Genomic DNA, 14,389 nt, shown 5'->3' on the forward strand with positions numbered 1-14,389 from the left:
CAAGAACATGAAGTGAAATCCCGAGTCTTTCTAAAGAGCTCCTTTTCCTCTGAAAGTAGGCCACTTCCTGCCCCCAGACCCACTTCCTGTCAGCCAAGGCTGCTTAACAATACAAAAAGCGGACAAACCACTCCCGCCTGTGCTCGTAACTAGAGAAAATCCTGACTTTAGAGCTGGAAGGGAACTTTCTGAGTGTCCCACTAAAAAGGAGGGTCAGTCCCCTCCCCTACTTTAAAACCGGGGTTTTGCAAACAGTCAGTGCTATACCCTCCCCGCAGTTCACCAGCTGAGGCACTGCCTTTGGAAGGAGGAAACTGAGGCCGTGAGAAACCACTTGCCTGCCCCCTGACAAACGCAAGCATCCTCACTCTCATCCAAGTTCCAGGTCCGCGCTGCAGGGTAACCTGGTGGGATTTCCCTACCTGCCCATGACACGTGAAAAGAATATCCCTGATACCTGCTGGCTCTTGGTTTTTACGATCTTTTATTGGGAGCGTCTGTGAGTAGGAACTGACTTCCTCTACACTAGGAATCACATACACCCAATGTGTACATTTTAAACTAGACACACGGACACCACTTTCTGTAGGAAGGGGTAAAAACAGAGAGAAAGTTTACCTTTTGCAAAAGAAACCTGTTTCTTCCCAGAAACACAAATAATCTATACCCACCTCTGCTCTCCCAGCTCTGGGCAGGTAAAACAGATCATCATTCGAGGTCACCTTCTCTGTATCTACTAGGCTTGTGGATTCTTGATTCTGTGATATATGTCATTTCAGCTTTACTAGATGTGGCATACGATTTCAGCACTGATTTAGTTCACTGAGAAGGGAGGTTAATCATATCCACAAACTTAGGATCCCATAAAAGAACGCAAAGTAAGGGACAGGGCCAAAAGGGCTATCACATGCTACAATGGTTTTTAATTCCAGGCTCATAAAACACAGGAAATTAAAGGCCTATAGACTAAACTTCATTCCACCTGGAGCGCACTGTTTTCTTAGTAAATTTAGAAGTTTATGAACAGTTTTCTAATCCAGTGGGGGAAAAGCTTGTGAAAGAATTAAAGTGTCAAAACAACGTCGTTCCTTTGCTAACCTGATGTTTTAGCGAAGGGCATATGAAATAAGCCATGCTAAAACCCTGCACCATTTCTGAAATAAATCGTTGCCCCTAGTTAAGATCACATGTGCTGCAGTATTATTACTAACTTCTACACTGGGAATGGTGTTAAAGAATATTTCTCCTGTAAGGAGCTTTGATAAGGTGTACTTGAACTTGACCAAGAAGTCTTTACTTCTACCATCTTTCAAAAACAGAGACCCCAAACAATGTTTTTTTTTTAATCCAAGCTAAAAAACAAACAAAAAAATCAGCAAACAAAATCTGCTTTGAGTAAACCAACTTCGGTTGAACTTGTGCCTTTAAATCACTTTGTTTCTGAAATTATAGGAAGTTTATAAAAAAATAACCTCTTCAATTTATACTTTGTCACAATCAAGTATGTTACATCTGGAGCAGGATTGTAATTCTGTAGGCGGTTCCTGGACGGGAGTGAGGAGACCTGGTGGCTGCTTCTCAAGCCCGCCCACCAGCCCCTGCAGCTCCCCGCTGCTGCATTTCCTGCAGGTCTCACCTCCTCCCACCCCACCCCCAGTCCCAGCACGGACTGCACACTCATCTCTTCAAATGGCTGCTCAAGATTCCACTAAGTAATGCCCCACCCTTGAGTGTGCTCATTTCCAATTTTCAGCTTCGAGAATGCAGCTATTGAGACAATGACCTATTTCTAGTTGGGTCACCCCTTCCCCCACCAAGAAAAAAAAAAATCGTGGGAATAGAGAGTCATAGAGGAACCAACTGGGAACAGACAGTTCTGTGTGTTTCCAAGTCACTGCAATTCTGACCTGAGTTCTCCTTTAATAAAAGGAGTGTGGAGGGTGAGAGGGCCCAGGTGGGGTTAAGTCAGTCCCCAATTTCGTCCGAGCACCAAAGGGCTGCGGTTCTCCTCTGGGGGCCAGATCCTGGGGGGATCTGGTGATTTGAAAAAGTGACGGCATCTTTCCCCTCTGCCCCTACAAGGTGCTTTAAAAAAAAACAAACAAAAAACCAACCTTTTTATTTTGGAAAACTGGAAACATTCACAAAAGCAGAGAGAACAGAGTGGTGGACTCCTCATCCAAGACTCCTGACTCATCCACTCTACCACTTAAAAAATTTTTTTTGCTAGTACATTTTAAGACCATTGTATATCACTTCACTTGTAAAAACTTCAGTATGTAGCCCTAATGGACTTTAAATATATTTTAAGCTTAGATACATATATAAATATATATAAGCATACACAAATACAAAACCACCATGTCCCATCATAGCCCACAATTAAAAAACTATTCCTTAGGTGGCGCTAGTGGTAAAGAACCTGCCTGCCAATGAAGGATACCTAAGAGATGCAGGTTTGATCCCTGGGTCAGGAAGATCCCCTGGAAAAGGAAATGGCAACCCACTCCAGTATTCCTATCTGAAGAATCCCATGGACAGAGGAACCTGGCGAGCTACAGCCCATGGGGTCACAAAGAGTTGGACATGACTGAGCAACTTATTATTATTAAAGTTTAGTCAATGTTCAATGGCTCCCCAATCCCTCTGCAACTTTGTCATCTTATATTTCCAAACTGCCCTGTTTGGCCAGTTTCTTAATAAACATCAGGTTTTCCTCATCCTATCTCCCTATCTAAGTCCCACTTAAGAGTCCCACCCAAACAGCAATGTATTATGTAAGCAGATACTTGAACACCTAATGAGCAACATCCATAATTATGTAATCAAGGCAGTGAAACAGCTTGACGAGAATACTAATATATATTTTCATAAATAAAGAGGCGGTTCCAATTTAAAACTTAGGTTCTAAGCTTCTACCAAGTGATCTGTGATTCAGTTTTCTCTTTAAAAACTTAAGGAACAATGTTGGATATGTTTCTAAAACCTGTTTTACCAAAAAAACCTATAGACGTAGTAACGGTGAAGTGAAGTGAAGTCGCTCAGTCGTGTCCAACTCTTTGCGACCCCATGGACTGTTACCTACCTGGCTCCTCTGTCCATGGGATTTTCCACGCAATAGTACTGGAGTGGATTGCCATTTCCTTCTCCAGAGGATCTTCCCCACCCAGGGATCGAACCCAGGTCTCCCGCATTGTAGACAGACGCTTTACCATCTGAGCCACCAGGGAAGTCTAATAATAGTACAACATGCAAAATATTATTCAGAAAGAATAAATTTCACAAAAACAAATGCTTGAGAAATGATGGAAGAATCCAAGCAGGTATTGCAAATGACCATGTACTTATCACCAAACCTACTGTGAAAACAGGTTCCTACAGAAATGTCACCTTGGCTCACGGTCCAATGCAATGGTGATTTACCAAAAAAACAAAAAAAAAAGTCACATGCTGTTGGCTAAGTCACTCTGCTTGGGGTTTCAACTCTTCAACCAAGAAAACAATCAGTGAAGAGGATACAAGTACCTGCACCTCTTGGCAAAGCCCGGATGAGAGCGGACCCCAGCTCCCATCACCCCCGTACAGCAGCTATCTTTCTCCACTACAGTGTAAGGATCTTGAAAGCAGGCATTACCCCCATCTTGCTCACCAACATACTCCCAGGACCGAAATAACCCAGCATACAGTAGCTTCTCTACTTGTTGAATGACAGATGAATTTTACGGAGGGTTGTGGTGGTATTCATTGTGGGAACAGGAGGAAAAAGCAGGCCAAAAATCTATTGCATTATTAGGCTGTTTAAGTCAGGGGTTAAGAAAAAAAAAAGGATGCCCACCATGAGGTATGAAAGCTTTTAATCAGATCAGAATTCACTTGTTCCAAGTGGAGTGGCCACATTTACACTGTCCTCTGTGTGACAAAGAGACCCTGCTACACACAGTTCAAGGCAGGTCCTGGGACCTCATTTCCAGAGAGGGGGAAGGGCTCGGGGACAATGAGCGGCAGGCACGCTCCCTACACACCGACCCTTCTTCCCTCTATCTGCCAATGAAGCAAGCACTTAAACGTCTCTTCCAGAAGCAGATAATGATGCCCCCACCCCCAAACCACTTGGCTTCTCACTCTGGGGCCAGGAAAGACAGAAAGCAAAGAAACGAGTTTATCTATCGCCGTTTTGCGTAGAAATAAGCAGTAAGGGGCGGACAGTGAGAGAGGGGGCTCTCCTTTAGCCAAAATGCTCCCAACTAGGGATCAAATTATAAAACCATCTAGGCTCAAACACTCACACATAGACAACAGTTAATTTTAAATGATCGGTGATGGAAAAAAAGCAACCCATTCATATAACACTCTCTTTCCAACTCAAATATCGGGTACAAATTGCTTTCTTTTAGCATATGCCAGAAACCTGTCATTATACAATGGCTGAGCAAATGTGACACAGGATACCACCACTTCCCTAGAGAAACAAGATCTGCAGAACACCAGCCTTGTTTAAAACATTACCACAGCGCCAGCCATGCCTGCTCCTTGGTGATGAAGCTCACAGGAAACGTCCACCTCAGGCCTGCGATGCACTGGACGCCAGCTAACGAAACCAATTCTTTGTACTTTGATGAAATAGTTTTAAAAATTGGAACCAATGGGGTGGATCCGGCTCCATATACTATTAGCTTCGTCATGAAATAGACAGGAAGTTACATAAAAGGCTCAGCAATAATTACTTTTATCCTAAAGCAGGGATTGGCAAATTTTTTCAGTAACAGGCCAGACAGTAAATACTTCAGGCTTTGCGGGCCATTATTTGGTGGTTGTTGTATATTATTGTTCTTACTGCTTGGAAAAACCCTTCAAATTGTAAAAACCAATCCTGGTACCCCACAGGCAGAGGAGGCCTTTCCCTACCCCATCCTGAAGTGGAAACAACGGTTTACGATACTTGAAACGACAATCTTTTGATATAGACAGTTTTAAATTGATCATCTCTCAGGCAAAAATAGAAAAGAAAATTAGGCTGTGGGTAGTGAGTCGGACATGACTGAAGTGACTTAGCGGCAGCAGCAGCAGTGACTTCAAATCTAATAGAATGGAGAGCAAAGTCTAATGCTGCTTATTATAAAGTTTCATCCTTTATCAATAAAAGTCCGGTCAGGGTCAGAAATTTTTCATTTTGCGTACAAGGTTTGTTTTCTCAAGTATATTAGGTTAAAAGAATAATTATTATGATAACACACTTTTTTCCATTTCCTTTGAAACAGCATTACTGTTTATCCATGGGTGTTTAAACAGGCTTGGAGGATGGAATGGGAATCGTAAAACAAGGAAAACAGTAGCAACCACTGCTGCTGCCTGAAATGCCCTTCTGCCTTTTGGCACTGGCGAACTCCTACGCATCCCTCAATACCCACCCGAGGCATCTCCCGCAGCTGGGAGGCGTTTCCTGGCTCTCCAGGGCACATAATATTCTGTATCTCTATTACCACACTCACCATACTGCACTGCAATTGTTTACATACCAGGCTCCCCTTCAAGGCAAAAACCTCTTATTATTATAGTCGACACCTAGCACATAAGGCATATAATCGGGCTTCAATAAATGAGGAAGGAACCCATGTGATTTACAAGGGAATTCTGACAATGAGAAGACAGAGGATGAAAGAGAGAGTACTCCCTTTCACTAAATAACCCAAACGTTTCACACCGCTGTTTTCCCTGAAGATCTACTGACCAACGTCACCTGGTTCATAGCAACCCAGGGTCAAAAGCCCTCGGTTTTAACTACGGGTTACACTGGGAGTTTGTAGATTATGTTTCAAGGGGGAGGCGTGCATAGGAAACTAAATAAAGTTCACAACGTTGGAAGAGAAACTGTTTGGATTTCACAAATATAAGCTTTGTCTCAGTTTACTATGATTTTTTAAACCTTTTGTTCTTTTTTTTTAACTTAAAAAAATGTATTTGGTTGTCCTGGATCTTACTTGTGGTGCATGGGCTTAGTTGCTCCACAGCATGTGGGATCTTAGTTCCCTGGCCAGGGATCAAACTCATGACCCTGCAATGCAAAACGATTCTCTACCACTGGACCCTCCGGGAAGTCCCCTGTCTCAGTTTATTTTACATAACATTCTTTTCACTTAAAAAATTTTTTTTCTTTAACTTTCACTTTACAGAGGAACAAAATAGAGCCTCACAGAAACTAAATGGCTTGCCAAAGTACAGGTAAATAGTAAATTACAAAACTATTTTTATGGCTCTTTGCATTTTTATTTTATTTGGAAAAGTTATGTACGTTAACTATATTGGGCTGGCCAAAAAGTTCATTTGGGTTTCTCCATAAGATGTTAACAGAAATTAAGTATTTCACTTTAGTCAAAAGTCTCTAACTCATAGCACAAAGTTTATTTTTCTTTCTTAAAAAAGAAAACTATTTACAGAAGTCTGGAATAAGATCTTTATTCTTTATGTCAAAAGCCATAGATAGCATATTAGAAGCAAAATAAGGCAACTTTCTGGTCTCTTCAATAGATATTCCATATTTAATTAGTAGTGGCAGATGCACAGAAAGCGCTGAAATTAAAAACTAATTAATTGAGTAGTTGAATCCCAAGTGTAGTTAGTACTGAAGTTAAATAAAACATAAGGGATAATTCAAAATGTATTCACTAATTTTCAAAGAAAAGACTGAATCCTACTACTTCAGATTCGAATTGAAATGCCTAATTACTGTAAGAAAGAGTTATACTGAATTACCCCAAGAATTCCCAAAGTGTCAGATTCAAAGTTTAAGCTAAAAAAAGTAAAGAATTGTTAATTAACTAGTTGTGATATTGCTTTCTTTTTCTAAAATGCAACAACTAGTAAAATTATTCAAAATGTTGTTAGAAATTACAATACTATTATTTAGGATGGTAATTAAAAGGAGAGGCCAGTGTGGAAGGATAGGAGAAAAAAGAGGAAAAAAGGAATGAGATCTCTTTGTTCCCAGCCATTTAATAGGAAATGTTGGCCTCTTTTCCCCTTTAAAAACAAAGAGAGCCAAAATTTGAAAGCTCGTTGGTCACTGCCAAATTAAGCTCTGCAACTGAACTCCCTGCAGAGAGAACTTCAAATCAGAGACACGCTCTGCACCATAGCTGGGCTTGCCTTTCTGCAGCCTCAGCCCCATCCAGTGATCTCCCTTTTCCCACCCTGGCCACGTTCCAAACACCAATGTCGGCCCCCATGGCACTGGAGCTGGGACCGTGTATCTATGCCCTGAGCGCCTCTGCCTGGGCGGAGGCACTGGGATTACACTGGCCATCATGGCCCACACACAACCACCAGTATCAACCCCACTAAGACAGCCTCATCGCATTGCTGGGGCCCAAGAGAAAGGAATATATAAAAACTGTCCTTTTCCTATGAAATCATCGGTTCCCAGACTCTGGGAGTGCATCGCAGCCATCTGGGGAACTTACTTAAAGCACAGACACCCAGTCCTCCTGTCCCCAGAGATGGGGATTCAGCAGAGGGACCAGGAACCTTCACGTGTCCAGATACTCTGGAACACCCTGAAGTGAGAGTCCAGTACTAAATGAACGCTCGCGTTTAACGATGTGTGTCTACAGCGTGCATGTACACTCAGGAGAAACCTGAAGCTGCTGGACCACTTTTAGTTGATGCAGGTTCCAAAATCCTACCATTGGCGAAGTCTGGTACTTGCAAGATATTATGGCAGCGGGCCATGGTGAGAATCATGAAAGAAGGTGAGTTCTTTCATCAGTCACAGTCACAAATTTATTAACATGTACCCACCAAACTCTAGGCCTCCCCTCCCACACTCGATCCTTTTCCAGGCTCCTTATCTCAGAGGATGGCGTGAATGGCACCACCATGCACCCAGTTGCGCGAGCTGGCGCCCTCTGGCCCAGCATAACCAGCCCATCACTGAGCCCCATCAAGGTCACCTCCGAAAGAGCTCCCAAACTCATCCTGTGCCCCCGACCCCGCACCCCACCAGGTCCCGGCGGCCACTGTCTCTCAGCACAGTGCCTCCTGCCTCCAACCTCAACTCTAACCCTAAGCCTAAACCTAACTCTAACACTAACCTGAAAGAAAGTGCTCAGTTGTGTCTACTCTTTGCAACCCCATGGACTGTAGCCCAGCAGGCTCCTCAGTTCATGGAATTTTCCAGGCAAAAGTACTGGAGTGGGTTGCCATTTCCTTCTCCAGGGGATCTTCCCAACCCAAGGATCAAACCCAGATCTCCTACATTACAGGCAGCCGCTTTACCGTCTGAGCCACCAGGGAAGCCCTAACCCTAAAGCAAGTCTGACCAGGCCACCTCCTTCCAAGTTAAAACCCTTCAGAGCTTCCCTGGAGTTAAGCCCCCACGGGGCTGTTTCCAGGCCTTCTCCTGGAAGCCTACACTCACCTACTCTCTCCCACCACAGGGCCTGCATGCAAGTGGTTTCCGCGGGCGGGTGTGCCCCCACCTGGACACCCCTGCACTCTAGCTTCTCAAGCACAGGCAGTGCTGTTCCTGACCCCCAGCCCAGGACTCCCCTGCAGGCACAGCTTCGCACACACTCAAGTTACCCCACGACCACTGTCTGTCCCTCCCACCGGACTGGAAATCCACGGCAGCAGGGGCTGTTTCTGCGTCTGCTCACCAGCCTCAACACCAGCATGGTAAACGAATGCTGGACAAAGGGATGAGCGCACAGACCCGTTCCCTGTGCCTTCCAGCATGACCAGACAGACAACACCGCCCAGCCCGCGTGTCTCACCAACACGTGAGAGTCTCAGCTGCCTAACTCTCCATCTGGGTGCGGTGGAGGGGGGGAGATAGACAAAAGTGACTCCACGTGTCCTCAGTTGGGGGGGGAGGGCGGGGGGATGAGGGAGGTAGAAAACATATCCCTGTTAAAATCCTTAATGGAAAAGAATACAAAGTCTCAAGAGGCAAGGGCATCTCAGAAATTATCTGACGACTCTAGCACAGGGCAGGATTCCAAACACACTTTCAGTTGTTCTACTGAAGGGAGTCGATCTACTTGTACATTAGAAACTTCCTTATCGACACTTCAGGGCTGAATGGCTAAGGCATCACGGGTGCCACTGAAAGGCAGCTCGGGCTAAACTTCTCAGAAACAGCTGAGAGCTTGGCCCTGACACAACAGCCTTTTCATCCCTAAGCCTGACTGCAGCGGCTTTCCTTCCTGCCGCCCCGTGGGTCCTCTGTCACAACGAGGAAAGAGGGTGGGGGAGCGGGGAGGAAGCAGGAAGGGGAAGGAGCCCGTGGGTCACCTTCAGTCGACCGTGGGCACACGGGGCAGGCTTCCTGAGCCACGGCCCTGAGCACCCAGTCCACGCCTCTCCCAGATGAGAGACACCAACCAGGCCAGACCGGCCAGGTGGGCAGAGGCCGTGGTGCCTTCTGGACCTCAAACCATCCTCCTTGGCTGTCTACCCGTCACAGCCCAGAGCAGCTCTGGGAAAAGCAAAACCAGACGATGGACCGCAGCCCTGCAGCTCCCGGGGGACCAGCCCAGGGGACTGAGCAAGACTCCTCAGTCGGCCTGCCCATTTCCACACTGGCTGGCTTTTCTACTCAGCTGTGTCACACGTTACCTAAGCCTCTTTCCCTTCTGGATGGCTCCCAGGGAGTTTTCCAGGTCCCCTTCCCAGTGTCTGCCTGAGTCTGGGCTCGGGTCCCAGACTGTAAGCTCCCTGAGGACAAGATCTGTTGCAACCATCTGCGTGATACTTTGTGCCTGGCACCCAGAGACGGGGCCAAGATGCTCTCTGAAAGCAGACGTGCAGTCTTCCTAACGAGCAGTATCAAGAGAAAAAGCAGCAAATAGATATCATTTCCTTTATGTAATTGTTTTGCGAATAGAGTCACCATCCACTGACTATTCAGACACAATCAAAAATACTCTGCCTGCCAAATTCAAGGGGTCAGAGGCGGCCCAGATCCTGACTCTACAGCCAACTTTACGGTTTGCCCTTATTCCTGTTGTTAAAAATCACAATGGGAAGTCACCTACCAGAATTCTTGGTTTGGGCTTGAATAATAGGAATCGATAACTGTTCCAAGGACACACCTGCAAAGCTTGCTGATGATGCATCCACTTTAACATCCAGGGAGGGAGCAAAAAACAACAGTAACAAAAACTAGATACACTCTAACAGCCTTAGAGGGCCCATCAGCCAGTAAGCTCTTAAGGACCTGCAGGTGGCCCTCATGGGATTCACATGGACAAAGAGTTAAGTGTATTCATTTTACAAGGCAAAATCTCCAAGACCCTACTCCACCAAAAAGGTAGGAGGTAGAAACTTCCCATGGTCGACATCTGTGGCTCATAAAAGGACACCTCACAATTCCACCTGCAAATAACTGTAAAAATTACATAAAACATAGTCTTTCAGAACCTTACTCTGAGTTACTGCGACCCTAACATACAAGGAGGTTACAAGTCAAGAATGGCTACTACTATCCTTCCTGAAAGAATTCAACAACTACTTTGTCAGAAAAACATTGTTAAGTTTCTGGTCCATCATAAAGGAACTTTAAAGCCAAATGAAATGAAAACATACCTGCCCTAAGAAAGAAGAGAGCCTTAAAAAGCAAGGCCATTCCCACACACGGCACAAGGGTGGACTCTGCGGACACCGTGCCAAGTGGAATGAACCATCACAGAAGGACAAATGCTGTGCAATCTCACGTGAGGCACCGAGAGGAGTCAAAGGCAGAGAGACAGAAAGGAGAGGGGCGGCTGCCAGGGGCTGCAGGGAGTGGGGAAAAGAAGTGAGTGTTTAATGTGCACAGTTTCCGTTTGGAACGAGGAAAAAGTTCTGCAGGTGCGTGGTGGTGACAACTGCACGACAGTGTGCACGTACTTAATGCCCTAAACTGTACGCTTAAAAATCCCTGAGACGGTCAAGTGTACGTCATGTAAACTCCACCACTAAAAAACAAACAAAAAACACACACGCCAGGAAAAGAAGACTTTATGAGAAACAAAAGTAGTGACTGATAGGAGACGGGTATACCGACTGTTATCTGAGTGATATTTTAAAAGCTGAACTCTCAACATCTTTTCTTTAGTGAAAGCCACAGACCAGGAGCGGTAAGTTCCTGATCACTGCTCTGAGTAACCAGTACAGGGCTATGCCCGGAGTAAAGCTCTATGTTTAGGTCCGTTTTACACCACACGAACTGTAAAGCCCGAAGGTCATGTGCCAACTACCAACTGGAAATGAAAAGAATTATTCAGTGTAGGAAAAAAAAATTGTCTGCATCGTGAATGAATCATCTTGATGATGTAACTGAGGCGAAACCTCTACTGGCTTCTCAATCTATTAGCCTATGAACATAGTAATTTATTTAACCTAACAGTAAAAACTTATAAAGAACTCCTTTCAGAGAATCTAAAATGTGACGGTAGAAAACAAAACACATAAGCACTGACTACAGAACCAACTCGTTTGAAAAACTAGAAGGTTTCTCATAAACTCCATACGTATATGAAATTATGTATGTATTTTATGTATGGGGTGTATTTTCATAAATTTCGTAGGAATCTTTTATTGTAATTTTCAGTGAATCCAGATATTCTCGCCACTGGGATTCAAAACTCCAAAAATCTTCAATTATCTCCTCCCCAATTATCTGGTCACCAGTTCACCTGTGTTCAAGCTGGTGTAACAGATACCACTTGCTAAGAAACAATGGTCACAAAGAAGCTGCCTTGTTCGCCCAACTTAAATGAAAGCCGTATGAAGCCCAGGCTGGCCACCATCCCACCAGAGAGACAGATTCAGGCGACATAAATCAGATTCGGGGAGAGTGGGGGTAAGAGGTGCGGGCGCAGCAGCGCTCGGGGGTCAGCTGATGTTTCGGAGGTGCGCCAGGAGCCTGATTATCAAACTCCTGGGCTGCCTGCCTTCATCTGCAATTCAAGTTCATTACCAAAGCCCTCTCCGAGATAGGAATCCTGCTGCCACCAGCAAATTCCCGGGTTAACAGAGCACGGCTTCAGTAGGATGAACTGGAACGAGGCTACCCCCAGAGAGTATCCCCTCCACCCCCCCTTTAAAAGAGAGCGCCAGGGGAGGAGTTGGGGCTCGCCTGCTCCCAGACCCGGGAAGGCAGCGGGCGCGCGCCGTGGGAAGCCACCTGCCTCTCCTGCGACTCAGGCTCCTCTTCGGGGAAGAAAACTTCCAGGTTGTCTTAGGACAGGGGTTTTCCACCGCCCAAAGCCGTCTAAAAGGCATTCGGATTTTTCTCAAAGACCCTAACCCCCAAGGCGCGGTGGCGGAGGGGGCTCGCAAACAAAAGGGCCGTAGAGAGAACAGCATCGCAATCTTGTTTTCTCCAAGAGTTCCACAAAGGGATGACGAGGAAGAAAAGAGCGGAGACGATCCCCTGCTCCTGCCCTCTCGTCCGCCTAGAACCTTATTCTACCCCCCCCCCCAAAAAAAAACCCCAAAAGCCCCAAACCTCGCCCAGATAACTCCGCTTGAAAATCGTGCTCAACACATCCCGCCCTGCCCACACACATCCGAGAACTTACCGGTTTCGGCATTTTCGGTTCTGGACGGGTTTTCTCGCCTTCCTTGGAAACACGCTCTCCAGCAGCAGCTGAAACGCCCTTTCCCGACCTGCAGGCGGAGGAAGCCCTGTGAGCGTGCCCAGCACTCCTCCTGCCGCTCCCGCCGCCGCCGCCGCCGCCGCCCCAAGACTCGGCGCCCGCCCCGCGCTGCCGCTTAAGAACCGGCCGGGCGGGCGCCGGAATGAGTCACCGCCCAACCTGCAATTACCGCGGGCCGGGCGGGCCCAGCGCCGAGGGGGCGGTGGGGGCGCGGCGCCGGGGGGCGGGGCGTGGGCGGAGCCATACGCCATGGGGCGGGGCCGGAGGCGGGGCCCGGGCGGTGGGAGCGCGGCGTCGGGGGAAGGAGCGCAGGGGAGGGGTGTGGCCAGGGGCGCGGCCCGGCGGGGGCGGGGCGCGGAGCGCGGGCGGCGGGGAGCTCAGAGGAGAGGACAGGAGGGGAGGGGAGGAGCGGGGCGGGGCCGGGCGGGGCCGGGCGGGGCCGGGCGGGGCAGCTGCTGGCTAGGGGCCTGGGCTGCTGGGAGAGGGCCGGGCCGGGTCGGGGCCGGGGGAATGGGGGGCTGTCCGCCGAGGAACTTCTCGAGGCGCCCCGGAAGCCCGCGGGATCCCAGAAGACGGCAAGTTTCACTTTGTGAAGCAACCGTTTGCCCCAGGGCTGAAACCGCAACCGTCAACCCTTTGAGAAATACTTTGTGAAAATGGTCCCCGCCCGGACGCGGGCGCGGGGGGTCGGGGGCGCGTTCACGCAGCCCGGGCTCCACCGGCGCTCCGGGAGAAGGGCCCGAGGGGCCAGGCTGGGGCGCGGGAGGTCGCGCGGCGGCCACGCGGGCAGCCTCGGCTCCACCTGCCGCGTGTGTGGGCCGCGCCAGGGTCCCGCCGGTCCTGGGCTCCCGCGCCCACTGCCCCGTCGGCCGGGCGTCCTGCGCCGCCACACCTGTCGTCCTGTTCCGGCCCCTCAGCCGAGCGCGCGGCGCGAACCCCGCTCCCGCCGACCCGGGCCGCGCCCCGCTCACCCGCGGCTCCTGCAGAGGACGGCTGCGCTCCCCGCGATCCGTGCGTCCGAGCAGTGCACCCGCGGCCCGCGCTCCCGAGAGTCCCCGGCGGGGCGGGGCCCCGGGGCCGCGCCCCTGCCCACCCCGCCCGGCCTGCGAGGTGCGGCTCGCGGGGAAGATGGCCGCGGGGACCCGGGGAGGGGGCGCCCCCCGCCTCCCCCACCCTCGGAAAGACCTCCCCTCAAGCCTTCTCTGCCCTTCTCCTCGCCCTCGGAGAACTTTGCCGACCTTGACTCAGCTCCCGAGGGTGGAGGAGAGGTGCGAGACCGTCCCGCGGTGGACCGAGGGAGTGCAGGGATGTGTAAATAAGCCTGCTGGGGCCGGAAGGCTGCCGCCGCCGAGGAGCGGGGCCTCTCGGGGTGCGGCCGTCCCCGTGGTAAGGTCATTTTGTCGTCCTCGACCCCGGCGCCGAGACGGGATAATTTTTGAGAACCGGGGACCTGGGCTGCTGTGTCTCCCCGCGCACGTGGCCGCCTCGGCGCTCTGATTCCGCGGAGATGATGGGCACAAGCATTAGAAGGCGCTCCATAGCCCAACGCTCTTGGTTAAAGGACACCCTTGTGGCCTCATTTGACTTGATTAACTCAAAGTTTATGGGGGGGTGGGGGCGGAGGATAGAGAAGAAATCTCCTTAGAAATTCTGAGAATTTTTTTTTTTTAATTTTGTTTTTGCAAATGGTTCTCAAAAGGATTTAAACACACACACGGACCTTGGTGGCCATTGGGATTTGTTGCGCAGCG

At 48.8% G+C, this 14,389-nt stretch overlaps 1 protein-coding gene across 2 annotated transcripts in view; it reads right to left on the bottom strand.

The window, feature by feature from the left end:
- The window catches only part of EZR (ezrin), a 45,902-nt gene extending 32,241 nt beyond the window's left edge, over positions 1-13,661 (bottom strand). The window contains exons 1-2 of one of the 2 annotated variants that reach the window (XM_086318582.1): positions 13,610-13,661; positions 12,561-12,648 (exon numbers count right to left, since the gene is read on the bottom strand). In XM_086318582.1, the coding sequence (XP_086174708.1) occupies positions 12,561-12,572 (12 nt within the window). In that variant the 5' untranslated portion in view covers positions 12,573-12,648; positions 13,610-13,661. Of the gene's footprint in view, positions 1-12,560; positions 12,649-13,530 lie in introns of both variants that reach the window. The other variant, XM_086318584.1, reaches the window with a different exon arrangement.
- Positions 13,662-14,389: the final 728 nt, after the last annotated feature.

The sequence above is a fragment of the Bos grunniens genome, chromosome 9 (genome assembly GCF_055505025.1).
Source record: "Bos grunniens cultivar Pamir isolate PY7600 chromosome 9, Bosgru_T2T1.0, whole genome shotgun sequence".
NCBI classification, from domain to species: Eukaryota; Metazoa; Chordata; class Mammalia; order Artiodactyla; family Bovidae; genus Bos; species Bos grunniens.